The 15038-nt window shown below is 49.0% G+C and overlaps 2 protein-coding genes across 2 annotated transcripts; one reads left to right on the top strand and one right to left on the bottom strand.

The window, feature by feature from the left end:
* Nucleotides 1-477: 477 nt before the first annotated feature.
* Nucleotides 478-1902, bottom strand: LOC149367332 (uncharacterized). The gene has a single exon (XM_089567127.1). The coding sequence runs from the start codon at nt 1789-1791 to the stop codon at nt 556-558; it is 1236 nt and encodes a 411-aa protein (XP_089423253.1). The 5' UTR covers nt 1792-1902; the 3' UTR covers nt 478-555.
* Nucleotides 1903-6224: 4322 nt separating this feature from the next.
* LOC149367331 (uncharacterized) lies at nt 6225-7268 on the top strand. Its single transcript, XM_089573659.1, has one exon. The coding sequence runs from the start codon at nt 6225-6227 to the stop codon at nt 7266-7268; it is 1044 nt and encodes a 347-aa protein (XP_089429785.1).
* The last annotated feature ends 7770 nt before the right edge of the window (nt 7269-15038 follow it).

The following is a 15038-nucleotide window of genomic DNA, read 5'->3' as shown; positions in this document are numbered from 1 at the left end:
CGGCGAGTGGGCAGGCAAGATAATCCCCATCAGGAACCGCAGGAAATGGTGACATAGGCAGATAAACGGCAGAGTCAGGGGGCAGGCGAGCGTACTCGGTGGAGCGAAGGCGGGGCGTGGAGCTTGAGGGTGTGTCGGCTGAGCTGAGAGGCAGGTCCAATCGTAGAAGGCCGCTGGAGCAGTCGATAAGGGCATAGTGAGCGGTTAGAAAGTCTAGACCAAGGATCACATTGTGAGGGCAGTGTTCGAGGACGGTGAACAAAACTGGGATGTTATGACCGGCAAGAGTGACGCGGGCAGTGCACAAGCCAGTGACGGCAGCAGTGCTGCCATCGGCAACGCGAAAGGTGGGCGAAGCGGCAGGGGTCTGAACTTTTTTGAGGCGACGGCAAAAGGATGAGCTAAGAACCGAGACTTGGGCACCAGTGTCAATGAGGGCAGAAACAGGAACACCGTCCACAATAACGTCGAGCAGATTACAGGGCGAAGGCTGGGTCAGTAGAGGATTTTCAGGTCGGGGCACCAATGCAGCATCACCTCCGGGAGCTGCACTGGCTAGTTTCCCGCGAAGCGGCCTGCAGAGGACGGTGAGTAACTGCGGTGCGGAAGAGGTGAGCGGGAACGGTGGGCTGTCGGAGAGGGAGAGCGGCTGGTTCTGCGAGGAGGCGGTGTGGACTCGGCGCTGGGTGGGTCATTCCGAGGCGTGAAGCGACGGGGTCCATAGTCATAACGGCGGTCGACGTAGGGCAAAGGTCGGGGAGGTGCGGACCAACGGCTTCGGCAGTGGCGAGAGATGTGGCCTACGCGCGAGCACGTAAAGCAGATCGGCCGGTCGTCAGGAGTACGCCACTCATCGGGATTGCGATACCTTGTGTAACTTGGGACGAAGGTGTTGCGGGCCGTAGCAGTAGCGACCACGGGAGAGATGGGGCTCGCACTCCGTGGTTCGACGGGACGATGGCTGGAGGGCATGCCCAAGTTGGCGACCTCCTGGCGGACGACAGCTTGAATAAGGGATATTGTGGCCAGGGTGTTGTCCGACAAGGGCGCGTTGGTCGTAACAGGAGCCAGGGCCTCCAGTTCACGGCGCACGATGCGAGTCACGTTGTCGGGGTTTGAAGGCTGCCTCAGTGTCGGCAGATCCTCGCACGTGGAACTGGCAGCGGTGTTAGGCAGGCGATCAAAGCGGTGTGCAATGCGCCGGTGCTTGGCCTGCTCGAAGCGTCGACACACCTGCAGAACGGAGTCAACCGTAGAGCAGTCCCGGCATAGAAGAAGGTGGAAGGCATCGTCGGCAATGCCTTTAAGAATGTGGCCTACCTTATCGTCCTCGGTCATGTTGGGATCGACCTTTCGGCACAGTGCCAAGACGTCTTGAATGTATGTAATATATGATTCGGTGGCCGTTTGGGCGCGAGCTGAAAGTTCTTTTTTGGCAGCAAGCTGACGGCCAACTGGTTTCCCAAACAGGTCGCGGAGCTTCTGCTTGCAGGCATCCCACGTGGCAATCTCTTCTTCGTGGGTTTCGAACCACACGCGTGCGGTGCCGGCAAGATAAAATATCACATTGGCCAGCATCAGCGTGGCGTCCCACCTGTTGTGCTGGCTAACACGCTCATAGAGCGATAGCCAGTCCTCGGCATCCACGCCATCTGTACCGCAGAATGTGCCCGGGTCGCGAGGGTGGGCTACGACGACAGTTGGCGTGGCAGGCGCAGACGGAGGGGCCGGGTCGGTAGTCATCTCGCCCGTTCGGCCCGTCGTCTCGTCGGCTCGTCGGGTCGTCGGCATGTCGGCTCGAACCCGCGACCTCCACCAAAAGATGTTACGGGGATGTTACGGCGGTAAGTCTGTGTTGGCGGCTGCTCTGAGATGGCCAGCACTCAGCTCAGACACCGAGGGCCCAGCTACCAACTGTCAACGTCGTTGTCGTTCAGCGCACCGCCACTTCTTCGTTCACGGTCCATCGGTAACAATATGATCAAATAATGCATTCTGGCCTACTTTGTCACGTCGAGTAGAAGAAAGAATTAGAGAGCAAACGCTGAAGTTCAGCATATATTGTTCATATTCAGAACAGCATGAGGTCCTAGAGGTGACAATATTAGTACTTAAAACTCAGTTTAACGAAGTGAAGGCATCCGCGACATATTTCGTTATGTCCGGAAATTCTTAAAATTGAGAACGGAATTTTTCGGTCCTTTGAAATCTAAAACCGCTACGTAGCCGCACCCAAAAGCTACTGTGACATCGTATTGCCGACAACCAGCGCCTGAGCGTATGAGAAGCCTTCGAAGGCGCTCCGGATCGTTTGTGCATGAAAGCGCCATCTGGTAAAACTAATTCGAAAGCAAAATAAGGCCGCCGATTACGGAGTCCGCTGTTTCAAGGAGCAGCGAAGCGTGCTGCCCAATAAAAACCAATCTAGGGCCGTAACTTGGGCGCCCAGATATTACTGCTGGCACACTGCCAACAGGCTATGAGACACCGGGTACAAAATAAAACTGAAATTACCTGTTTATTTTACTCACGTTTTCCCGGATAAACTTCGTTAGATCGGGTTTGTGGTTCAAGTTTGTTTCGTCATTTCGGGTTGATGAGAACATTTAACGATGTCCGTACTTGCCGGGGAATCAAAATTTGTTCGTTTTATCAGGAACTTCTTAAAATGAGGTTTTGTTAGACGTAGTTTCAACTGTAATCATGTCGCCACATGCTATGTTCTTTTGGTTTGTCAATGTATTAAAGATTATTGCCGACTCTGAACAAAATTTGGTATAAGATGATGGTGAACGATTAACGCAGACAAATATAGTGTTGCATTTGTTAAATTCTTACACAGTATCATCAAATTCAAGCTAAATGGATTCGCACTGAAGTTCGTCAAATCAGATATTGTGGCGATGGGAGTAGCTGATGAAGTGTGAAACAGCAGAGAAACAAGAACACAGCAGAGGAATGGACAGAACGAGCGCTTCTAGATCTGCTGTGTACTTGTGTCTTTGCGCTTCCACACTTCATGGTGATCTACTAGCAGGTCCAAATTGCTACCTCTCTGGGCATGGGACCAAATCAGATTTGATAAATATGACAGACCCGCCAACAGAACAAATGCCATGACTGCACTAGTCCAATGCATTCTATGCCAGCCCATATAAGTTTTCGTCATTGTGTGATAACCACGTCTCACACGAACGCATGAGGGAAAAGTGTGATTTAATGATTTATGGTTGATTGGGGTTTAACGTCCCAAAGCAATTCAGGCTATGAGGGACGCCGTAGTGAAGAGCTCCGGAAATTTCCACCACCTGGGGCTCTTTAATGTGCACTGACATCGCACACTACACGGGCCTCTAGAATTTTGCCTTCATCGATATTCGGCCGTCGCAGCAGGGATCGAACCCGCGTCTTTCGCGCCAGCAGCCGAGCGCTGTAACCACTGAACAACCGCGGCGGGTCAGGAATGATTTAATAAAGCATGTGAGGTTGCAAGGTTATAATGATTCCTGGGTATGCTACAGTGCAGTAACGATAGTGAAACTTGTTTATCTGGCAATATATCTTTTCACTCCTCGGTAAAAACAAATGGTCATGTGAATATGTGATAGATGTCAGAACAGCTTTAAGCGCCTACGTGAAGTTGGAAAGGTCAGCAACGCAGTAGACACAATAAACCGTGCTCTTCCTGACTTTGTGCAAATATCTGTGTACAGAAACTTCCACTCTTTTTTCCAGTTTGAGCTGCTGTGCACGGCAAAAACGTCGCTTTAGTTGAGGTGTCAGGTGGTCCGTCACATACAGTGGCTTCTTCGAGCTTTGTGGGAATATGACATCGACTGCGGACAACCTAGCCTTCCTAGCTTTATCAATGTACTCAGTTTCCTTGTCTCTTGACAAGACTCTTGCAACAGTCTTAGTATCGGTTTAGGTTGGCATGATTCGCAGTGTCAATATTAGTCGGATTGACGAGACAGCTAGTTCTGTCTGCAATAGCTTGATTAAAGAATCGACACGAAGCTTTCACCTTGCGTCGTCGGAATGCCTCCTGGCTCGATACTCTTTGGACCTAAGTATGGCTTCAGATCTGACACGCGCTTCGTCAGTTTTGCGCTTTTCACTTTCAGTGCTTTTTACTCGGCGTAGGTTTCGCTTCCGTTTTCTGCTGCTTCAAACAACTCGTTAAACGTAACAGGGTTGTCATCATCGTTGCCATTTCACCCCGAAGCGACCAAATTTATTTTGCGAAGTACGCACAAGTTATCATTGTTCAATCGTCCTTAGTTGAGTTTAGGCAGCAGTGGCAGCAGCACAAAATTAGACAAATACGTTACTATAGCAGAGAAAATAATTTTACACCAGCCTGATAGCAGCAGTTTAAGGGATTTAGTGCCTGTATTCGCCGATCATCCGCTTACACTGCACAGAAATATCAGTACATAGATAAGATCACTTGTTGTTGCGCTAGTTGGTAATACATACTTCTGAAGGAACCAGCGCACAAAACACAACGGACAAGAAAAAGGTGGTACACTACGGACAGGAGCGCTCCTGTCCGTCGTGTACCACCTTTTTCTTGTCCGTTGTGTTTTGTGCGCTGGTTCCTTCAGAAGTATAGATAAGATGCCTTCGAGCTTTGAAAAAAAAAATCAGCGAAAGAAGGTGGTTACGAAAATTTATGAAATATTAGAGGTGCTTTCCTTCGAAACAAAGTCTTTTCACAAGCACAGCCTCCTTTCCCAAGACATTAGTTTATTTCAGTCGAGGTATTATATTGCATTAACCAATACAGACATCATCCGTCGGCTACAACCGCGACGAGAAAAATGTCCATCACAACTTCACCTTAAGCATTAAAGCGTCGTTACCCGCTCATATTTAATATGTACATGCGTCGAAGTCATGGTGCGAGGGTTTAAGGCGTCAAGTTTAACACTAATAAATACACGGACTTCTCAGCATGCGGAAATCTGTCATATAAACACATGTATTAAGAGCTGATTATACTTGAGGCAAAATTATCTGATGGCACCTGGCAGCGACCATTTATACTTATTTCTTAGGCGTTTAAGGCTGTATATGGATTATGAGACGCTGTTGCGGAGGGCTCTAACGCGCACTGGCATCGCACAGCGTGCGTAAAGGCGTTTTAATGTTTCCCGTGAATCGAAACTTTGTCGGTGATACAGGGATTCGATCTGAACGCCAAAGATGCTGCGCGCAATTCCGAAGTCACGGTTGCAGCATAGTCAAAGAACTCTTTAGCAAGGAGGCTAGGCTGGACTTAAGGGCATAAGTTGGTCGCAGCGCTCATTTCGCCAGTGTTCATTCTTGAAGAACCAGCCAAGGATTGCTAGACAGTGATGCGCTTTGCCCCTCTAAGCGGGTGCAGTTAGCAGCAAGTTTGTTGCACGTGCCAAGTGTTAGTTTGGCTGAGCGATGCTTCAATCCTGTATCGCGACTTATTTTTTATTGTGGTAGCAACACTACGCGAGTCGCCGAGCCATTTTGCGGAGCGGATGAAAGGCCATACTGCGCATGCGCGAGTATCAGTGACGTCACACGACGCACAGCTGGCGCGCCGCTGCCGTCGCTGCGCGGGTGGCTCAGTGGTGCCACCGCCGCGCTCGCCAGTTGCGCATGCGCAGTAGCGGCGCACAGCTAGCGTGACGGGGCCGCCGCCGCTTCCGCGCGTCCTCTATCGCCTCTCTCTCTCTCTGTGACACTTTTTATTAACATAAAGGCTGTTAATAAAACGTCGTGGCCGCAGTCGTGGCCTAGAGGCTTGGTCGATCGTCCGCCTCGGCTGCGGGAGGTGGTTGGTTCGAAACCCACCGCCGGACACCCACCGGTAAAAATGGGTACAAGCCACCCCCGGCCCGGCTCCCGGCTTCTTCAGGGGTGTGCGCTTGGAAGAGGCTCCGCAAACTCCGCTGTGTCCTTTCAGGGGCAAAACCAGTTTCGAACACATCAGCCTGCAAAGGTGGTTCGTGATTCAGTTCAGAGTTGACAGATTGAGCGGAGTTTCGAGAGCTCGATGAAGTTTAAACGAGTTCGCTCTAACGTGAGCTCAGTGGCACTGCGCCAACTTGAGCAAAAGCTGCGCCTTTTTGATGGGAAGCTCTGAGCGCGCTTCGTTATCGGTCATGTCTGGCCGAGGTTTCGGTGAGCGACGCCCACCAGTGGGCTATCGCTTAGTTTTGCCTACGCTGCCTTCGGGAAACGCAATGAAGACAGCGGTTTTCCTTCACTGCGATATTGCCGGGCGGCCTTATCGCATACAGGATTTTCGTGAGCCTTTGGAAACTGCCGGTGTTCTACCTTTCGTGGCTGGCATTGGGGCCTTTCAAATGTCTCATGTGTGGATGTTGAAGCTGAAAACTGCGGAAGCGAAGGAACGACTGCTGAAAGAAGGAGCACTTGAAGTGAAAAAACGCTATTGTGCGGTCATAGACCCCAACAAACGTGAGTTGGCCTTCAGGGTGCACTGGGTGCCCTTCTACGTGTCGAATGAATCTATGCAGAAGGCTTTTGAAGAATTTGGAGAGGTGACAGACGTCAACCGCGAGCAGTGGAACAGTACCGGTTTCGAAGACGTCGAATCGACCACCCGTCTGGTGCGTATGGTTCTGAAGGAGGGGCTCTCTATCGATGATTTGCCCCACATGCTCAAGTTCTACGGAGGACAAGTGTTGGTGGTGGTGCCTGGACGTCCACCAATATGCCTACGGTGCAAAAGGACGGGACATATTCGACGCGACTGCCGCACGCCAAGATGCAGTTTGTGTCACGCCTTCGGACACGAACGGGAAGGGTGCGTCCGCACGTATGCGCGTGTGGCCACGGGTACTGCTCCGCCGCAAGACGACGGCAGCGAGCTGCTCATGGACCAGGAGGAACTGGAGAACGCCGGAGCCCCGCCCCCTTCAGGACTCAGCGACGGCCCTGCTTCCCAGCAGCCGGAGCTGCCCGCTGGCGACGAGAAGACACAAGGTGACCCCGCTGCAGAAACGACTGGCGAGAAGGCGGATGCTGCTGCGGCGCCAGAAGAGCCAACGAGGGAGAGCACTTCAGGCGACCACGACTCCGAGGCGCCGATGGATGCGACAGTCGCTTCCATTAAGCGACCTCGTGACTACAAAAAAGCACCGGCTACGGAACGAGAACTGCGTCGGCTAGAAAGGCATTGGAGAGGGGAGGGAGCCAAGAAAGGCAAGTTAGCCTTGTCGCGGTCCTCGTCGCTAACTCGCGACGAGAGGCCGAAGCAGTGAGCCTTAGTCACTGTTGTTTGTTTGCTGTGTGCACGCTATGGCTTATTTGAAGAAACCGCTAAAAGTTGGCACTCTGAACGTACGAGGGCTTGCCACGAAGCGTAAGCAAGTGCAGTTGAACCGACTGTTCGGGGAGTTAGATCTAGATATCGCGGCTATTCAAGAAACAAAAGTTGAGGATGAGCAGCAAACAGATAACATGGTGCTTGGTTTTCGTTCGCATTTCAATGTTTGTGTAAGCCATGCGGCTGGTTTGTCGGCGGGATGCTGTCTTTTCCTGAGGAAAAACATAGGCATAGTGGAGGAACAAATAATAACTTGTGCAAGGGGGCGGTTTATCGTGTGTGACTTCACATATGAAACATTCGCGTTGAGGGTTGTTGTCCTGTATGCTCCCACGATACAAAAGGAACGGCGCGGTTTTTTTGAACAGTTAGCCTCGTTCCTTGATTGCAGTCGAGTGCTCATACTATTGGGAGACTTCAATTGCGTTTTGGACCCTAAAGATCGTTCAAATGTAAAGGACGTAAAAGACCCGAGTGTTCATTTCTTGAAGAGTGTCCTCAACGAGTGCAGCTTGGAGGATGTAATAGGCCTGGCGAAGAGTCAGAATCACGTGCATTTTACGCATTTTCAAGGTAGTAGCCACGCACGACTGGACAGAATATATGTGTCGCCGGAGTTTTCACCTTCCTGTGAGCAGTATGAAGTGAAGCAAGTGTCATTTAGTGACCACTGCCTAGTTACGGTAACTTAGGGAGGAAGGAAGCAGCGTAAAGCAAAAATGAACTGGGATATGTGGAAACTAAACTCAAGGCTTATAGAAGACGACATATTTTTAAGAAAAGTTAAGGAAAGCATGGACATGTTTAATAATAGTAAAACAGGACGTATTGAATCTTGGGAATGCTTTAAGCAGGAGTTGAAAATGCATGCCATTGAGCGTTCAATCATAAGAAAATATGAGGAAAAAAAAGAAGAAAAGCATTTGCGTGAGCTTTTGGCGAATTTAGGGCACGAAGAGGAAAAAACGCCGGGCATGTTCATGCATGATATAAAAGGCGTCAAAGTTAGGCTAGAAGCTTTAGATGCTCAGAAGTACAGAGGAGCAGCGATAAGAGCACGCACGGAAAAATGGCTTACTGGTGAAATGCCTACAAAACGCGCGCTCACAGATGAAAAGCGATACGCGCGGTCAAACGAGATATCAGTTATCGAATACAAAGGACGAATCCTCAGTGAACAAAGTGAAATTTCGAGTGCATTCGTGGAACAGTACCGTGAGCTGTTTTCACGCAAAGCACCAAGTGAAGAAGGGTTTCGGGAAAACTTTTTGCCACTTATGCCAATATTAGGAAATGAGATAACTGAAGAACTAGAGAGTGAAATAAGTATTAAGGAAATAGAGACAGCAATTGAGGAATTGAATGCCGGAAAGTCGCCGGGACCTGACGGTTTGACTGCTGCCTTTTATAAGAGCTTTAAATATGACATTGCTGCTATGCTACATAAGCTTTTCAAAGAGTGTTTTGAGGTCGGTAGGCTGCCACCTTCGTTTAGCAATGCTCATACGGTCTTAATTCCTAAGACAGATGACCCTGCCAAGCTGGTAAAAGTAACAAGCTATAGACCGATCACGTTAACAAACGTTGATTATAAAATCCTGATGAAAGTGTTAGCTAAGCGATTGCAATGCGTCATAAAGGATATTGTAGGGCCTCACCAAACGTGTGGCATAAAAACAAGAAGCATATTTAAAAATATTCATGTAGCACGCAGCGTGGTCGAGTGCTGCGATGCTTTAAATAAGAAAGTGGCTATGGTTCAAATTGACTTTGAAAAAGCATTTGATCGGGTGTCTCATGAAATACTCTATTGTTTGTTGGAACATATTGGTATTGGTTCGGTTGTTCTCAATGGGGTAAAAATGGCTGATGCATATTGCTCGACACGACTTATGGTAAACAAAATATTATCTGAAAGAATTGATGTGACGGCTTCTGTTCGACAAGGATGTCCACTGTCCCCTCTACTTTTTGCAATTTATTTGGAGCCTTTTTGTAGGATGATAACTGCGAGCGAGCACATCCGAGGTTTTAGGTTGGGAGCGTGTGAGGTGCGAATACTGGCATATGCAGATGAAGTTGCCCTCTTTTGTGAAGATCGCAAAAGTATTGTAGAAGCGTTACAAGTAACCGAAAGGTTTTGCAGGCAAACTGGTAGCGCTGTTAATCTCGATAAATGTCTCGGAGTCTGGCATGGGCAATGGGACTTGGAACCAGAATTGTTCTGCTGGGTCCGATGGGCTACAACTCCCGGAGTTTATTTGGGAGTCCCGCTGGACAGATATGGGGAAAATACCAATTACTGGAATGAAAAAGCGGAAGAAATGCGGGACCGGACCAAGGGATGGATGGGCCGTAATCTTTCTATTTTCGCGCGCGCAACTGTATGTAACACCTTTCTTGTGGCAAGGATCATGTATTTACTTCAAGTATTATATTGTACACGAACCAATATCCAAAGGTTTCATCGGGTTTTTGCGGTCTTCATTTGGGCGTCCAATTGGGAACGAATTCGCAGAGATAATCTCTTCCGGAGAGTAAAGGTCGGGGGACTGTCTCTAATGCATCTCTATGTACGGCAGGTTGTTTTAAGGTTTTGTTTCCTGCGTGACCAAAATGACCCCTTCCTGCGAACATTCATACAAACCATGTTATCCAGTGCACTTCCAGAATTCATTGTCTCTTCGTGCAATGCTCGGCGGTACACAGTGTCTCGCTTCCTGCGAGAGGTTGTCTGGTCATTCAGGTTTTTGCAAGTGCGGTTCTCGCTAGAGTATTTAGCGAATGTAACGCCGAAGCGCTTATACAAGGATCTTATTGAACAGTTGTTTCCAGCGCCACTGTACAGAACCTTATACTGTGAAGGCCCTGGGAAAGACGTTCTCAGGCGAGTTAAAAAGATGACTGTTGCACCTGGCGTCAAAACATTCTTTTTTAAATTACACACAGGAACGCTACCAGTAAAAACATGGCTAGAGGAAAAGGGCCTTTTTGTTCCTTGGGGCTCGAACTGTCTCCTGTGTAGAAAACCAGAGACGGTAGAACACGTGTTCCTCGATTGTTGGGATGCGGTGTTCTACTGGGATGTTTTGCAAAGAACCCTAAAAAAGGACTTGCCATTGACACCGCGCGGAAATCGGTACTTGACCACTGAAAGTGATGTTGCACAGTATGACCAGATTATGTTATTGGGCCTTCACAGCATTTGGAGGAGTAGAATGGCTGTAAGACATTGTGACTTGGATGCACGATCGGTATGTGGTTATTTTGTGGAACATGTGTATAAGTTAAGAGAAGTCTTGAAGCAACAAGATTACGTGGATGATGTATTGAGTCTGATGGACCAACTTGTGTTAATGAAAGTCCATTAGACACGGTTGTCTGCCAAGGGGCACGACAACTACGATATTTTATTGATGTATTCATTCATGCAATAAAGAAAAAAAAAAGACAGAAGCGTGGCCTTGTGGTAGAGCATCCGCCTCGCATTCGGAAGGTGCGGGGTTCGATCCCCAGTGCCGCCGGGTACCCACCGGTTTCTTTAATGGGTACAAGATTTCCCCTGGCCTGGTGCCCGGCTCTTCTAGGGCGAAATGCTTGGAAAAAGGGTCTTAGACCAAACAGTTGTCTTGACGGATGAGTGATAAGTTCCCCCGCCAAGCAAACATAAATCCGCCTCGTGCGGTAGAAGACGAACTTGTGGCCCTTTTTTTTTTCTCGCAAGTCAGACAGCCGGAAAAACCAGAATGTCTGGTCAGCTGTGATACTCTGAAGTTTTCTCTTCGGAACGAAGGATCGCTTACATGCAGTGTTTGTCTTTAGACACGCTGGTTAGAGCGTACGAGTTTTGAGTCGGAACTCCTCACTTTGCAGTGAAACACGAACCACCTTTGCAGGCTGAGTGCTCGAAACTAGGTTGCCCCCGAAGGTGCGCAGCGGGGTTTGCGGAGCTTCCTCCAAGCGCACACCCCTGAAGAAGCCGGGCGCCGGGCCGGGGGTGGCTTGTACCCATTTTTACAGGTGGGTGTCCGGCGGTGGGTTTCGAACCAACCACCTCCCGTAGCCGAAGCGAACGCCCAGACCACTAGGCCACGACTGCGGTTCTATTAACATAAAGGCTGTTAATAAAAAGTGTCACACCACCACCACCTCGTTGCTTTCTCAATCCTCCATTTTCAACCAGAGCTAAACCACTGTAATTTTATTGCTACCTGAGGGGTGGTTATCCGAAAGGCAAAAAAAATTCTCTGCCTCTCCCGTAACCGAGAGTAGAGTAAGCATGAAATGTTTATGGGCGTAATGTCATCTCGGTGGACACCCGAACCGCACCGTACAGAAAGGAAGGAACGCCACCACCCGTTCAGCGCGATGCCTTGCCATTTGAACGCAAGGTTTTTTGAGGAAAGGAAATGGCGCAGTAATTCTCTGCCATCTCGGTGGACACCCGAACCGCACCGTAATAGAAGGGAGGAACGCCACCACCCGTTCGGCGCGATGCCTTGCCCTTTGAACGCAGCGCTTCTCCCCCGGGCCCCTGTGCGCCTGCGCGGCTTTGCTTCGATGCGCGAAGCCCCTAAGAGATCACGTATGGCAACGAAGTGTATCGTGGCATTTATGTGCTTTTTGCATCGTTATTAGAAATCGGAAATTATAAGTCCGTGCATTATCAAACGCACAGCTCCACTGATATCTTGATAAACATTGAGAAGGCACTGGCAGCAGTTATTTTTTGTCTCGTTTGGAGACCAACCGGCGCTTGCATGCCGGTCGCGTAGGAGGGCTTAGAGAGTCTCGTTGCGTCTTTTCTTTCCTTTTTCTCTTTCCTCTGATCTTTTAACTCTCCTCTATCTGCACGTGGCAGCGGTGGTGGCTTGGCTCGAGCCAGTAGCAGGCCCGTGCAATTTCCTCTTCATCCTTCTCTCAGTCACAACAACAACAACAAATCTCGTTAAGTCTCGTACGGTGCCCGGATGTTCTCGTTTCAGAGCCCGGATGACTGGAATTCAGTGCCCGGATGAGTGGATTTCAGTGCCCGGATGAGTGGATTTCAGTGCCCGGATGAGTGGATTTCAGTGCCCGGATGACTGGATTTCAGTACCCGGATCACTGGATTTCAGTGCCCGGATGACTGGATTTCAGTGCCCGGATGAGTGGATTTCAGTGCCCGGATGATGGCTCCCGGTCTCGGCGTGACGTCACCACACTGCCGACAACGGGGGCTAAAAGCATTTCATGCTTAAAAACATTATGTGCGAACGATCGGCGTCCTTATTCGATGCCGGATCTCAATAAAAAAAAGGGTTGACGACTGCCCCCCTTTTTTTCTGAAGATTATTGCCGTTGCGGGAAGTCTTGAAAAATGTATGCTTAAGTACTGGAGTATCGGTACGTTCTAGATAAAGAATGTCCGTAATGCGGGAAATACGTTGAGCGAATCACGTAATTTAAATCATGAAGTAATCATGGGCGCGCAAATTCACGACAGTAGAGCAATGCAGCTCTGCTGTTATTTTGCAGATATTTTTTTTTTGTGTCAGCGAGGTCTTGTACTGTGCTTTTGCGTGGAGCCCTAAGCTATGTATGAGCCTGTAATGAATTCCCATGCTATGAATTCTGAATACGTGTGAGGTCTGCGTCCTGTCATCGGAATCAATTGAAAGTGACACCTTCTTTCCTCGTGGCGCCAAAACAAGACATGATGAGGCGGAGTACACTCGCCGGAGGTGACAAAATTTAGAAGTGAACAGCGCTTAATAAAAGGACATACAAACGCTGATATTTGCAATTGCTTATTCCAAAAAACAAAAGAAAGGCTTCTTAAACACTATTTTCCCCAAAGCAAACAACCACATATGTCACAGCCACGTCGCGGGAACCAAGTGAAGCGACTCACGAAGTTTCGTACAATAGGTGAAACAAGTTTTAACAGTTAACACGGACAGCATGGCGACACAGTAATCACGCAGCCAAATGGACTGGGCTGTCTCTATGATACTGCGGAACAACTGTTCTCAGGAGGTTGCGTAGGGTAAATTCAGGCGCGCAGTTTTTGAGGGGGAACCTCCGCAATGCAATTCTATTGTTTATTGGTTTATTGTGGTTTAACGTCCCAAAGCAACTCAGGCTATGAGGGACGCCGTAGTGGAGGGCTCCGGAAATTTCGACCACCTGGGGTTCTTTAACGTGCACTGACATCGCACAGTACACGGGCCTCTAGAATTTCGCCGTTATCGAAATTCGGATACGGCGGCGTGGATCGAACCCGCATCCTTCGGGTCAGGAGCCGAACGCGGTAACCACTGAGCCACCGCGGCGGAGCCAATGCAATTCTATATTTCTGAAACCTTGTTTAACGTCGGTTTTATGTTTCAGCAATATTTCATGAGGGCATCTGCCTGTTTGACCTGCACATTCTTCTCCAATTGACAGTGGTACACAATATACCAGACCTGTCGCTCATCTGGGAATGTATTTTAAAAAATTCAGGGGGGCACATTGTTGACCTCAAATGCGGTGAGGAGAAAGCCTTAAGCGCGGTGTTGCTGCTTGTGTCACTGATGTGTGGTTAAGATGTTAATTAGGTACATAATTGTTTGTGAATTCTTAAATGCTGGAGACACTGGAGGGCATTTGGGAAGCATCCGTCTCATTCGACGCATTTCTGCAAACACTCTCCAGCGTCCTAGACAAGGAGACCTACATATGCGTTGGCAGGAAGTAGCGTAGCCATTAGCACGCTCGGCTGAGGAACGGATGGATGGTGGTTCGAATCCCATCGTGCACGAAGTTTTTTTTTTTTCTGGTCTGGCTAGGCGCGGCACCTCTGCTGACAACCTTCTGCTGAAAACCGTCTGTCGACAACAATGAGGCACTAAAGGCGTTCGCCTTAAAATTGCCCTTCAAAAACCTGTCCGCTTAAATCCCCCGGTGCAAAGTGCTGGGTAAACGCAGAAACGCCGTGAACAGTGTGTCCGCAAGATAATCCAGGCAGATGAGATGGCGAGGCTTCGAGGTCAGTGTGTCACCACGCCGGCCCTGTCGCTAACCAGCGAAGAATGTGATCTGTTAAAAGTTGTTTCACCCTTCCTGATTGTACAAAACCACATTTGTCACGTTACCTGGTTGGAGTGGTGTGGCTGTGACACGTGCCTTTTTTTTTTTTTGCCTTGGGGCACTTAGTATAAGAAGGCTGTGGTTTTTCCGAATATACAGCGTTGAAAGTCAGTGCTTTTCTCCTGTCTGTGTCCCTTCGTTCTGCGCGGTTGACTTCGAAGTGGATAACCAAAAAGCCTAACGTGCTATTCTCACGATTGACGATTTGACGATTTGAAACCCGTGTGTGTGCGTGTGGTTTTTGGCGCCTTTACATTACAATGAATTACCAACTAGCCCAGCAAGAAGTTCTCTTAACCCTGTGAAACTGCACACGTTTAGCATATCCTCTCCTCCTCTTCTCTGACATTGGCAGAGCTGTTAATACATCGAATCGAGAAATACCGCATTTGAATAGAATTACAGTATTTAAGAAAGCACGGCTTTAAAGAAGGCGGGTTTTGCTAACGCCTAGCATACGGACTGTCAGGAAGAAGACAGAAGGCAACAAGAAAGGATACAAATTGCAAGAGGCTCTGGTCTTTTTGGAGATGTAGAAGCGACAGAAATAGCGCTACCCACAACCATATCCTCTTCTCCCCTTTACTCTTTG

Source organism: Amblyomma mixtum, chromosome 1, assembly GCF_055824585.1.
Source record: "Amblyomma mixtum isolate Tamu chromosome 1, ASM5582458v1, whole genome shotgun sequence".
NCBI lineage: Eukaryota > Metazoa > Arthropoda > Arachnida > Ixodida > Ixodidae > Amblyomma > Amblyomma mixtum.
This window is presented reverse-complemented; position numbering and strand designations above follow the sequence as displayed.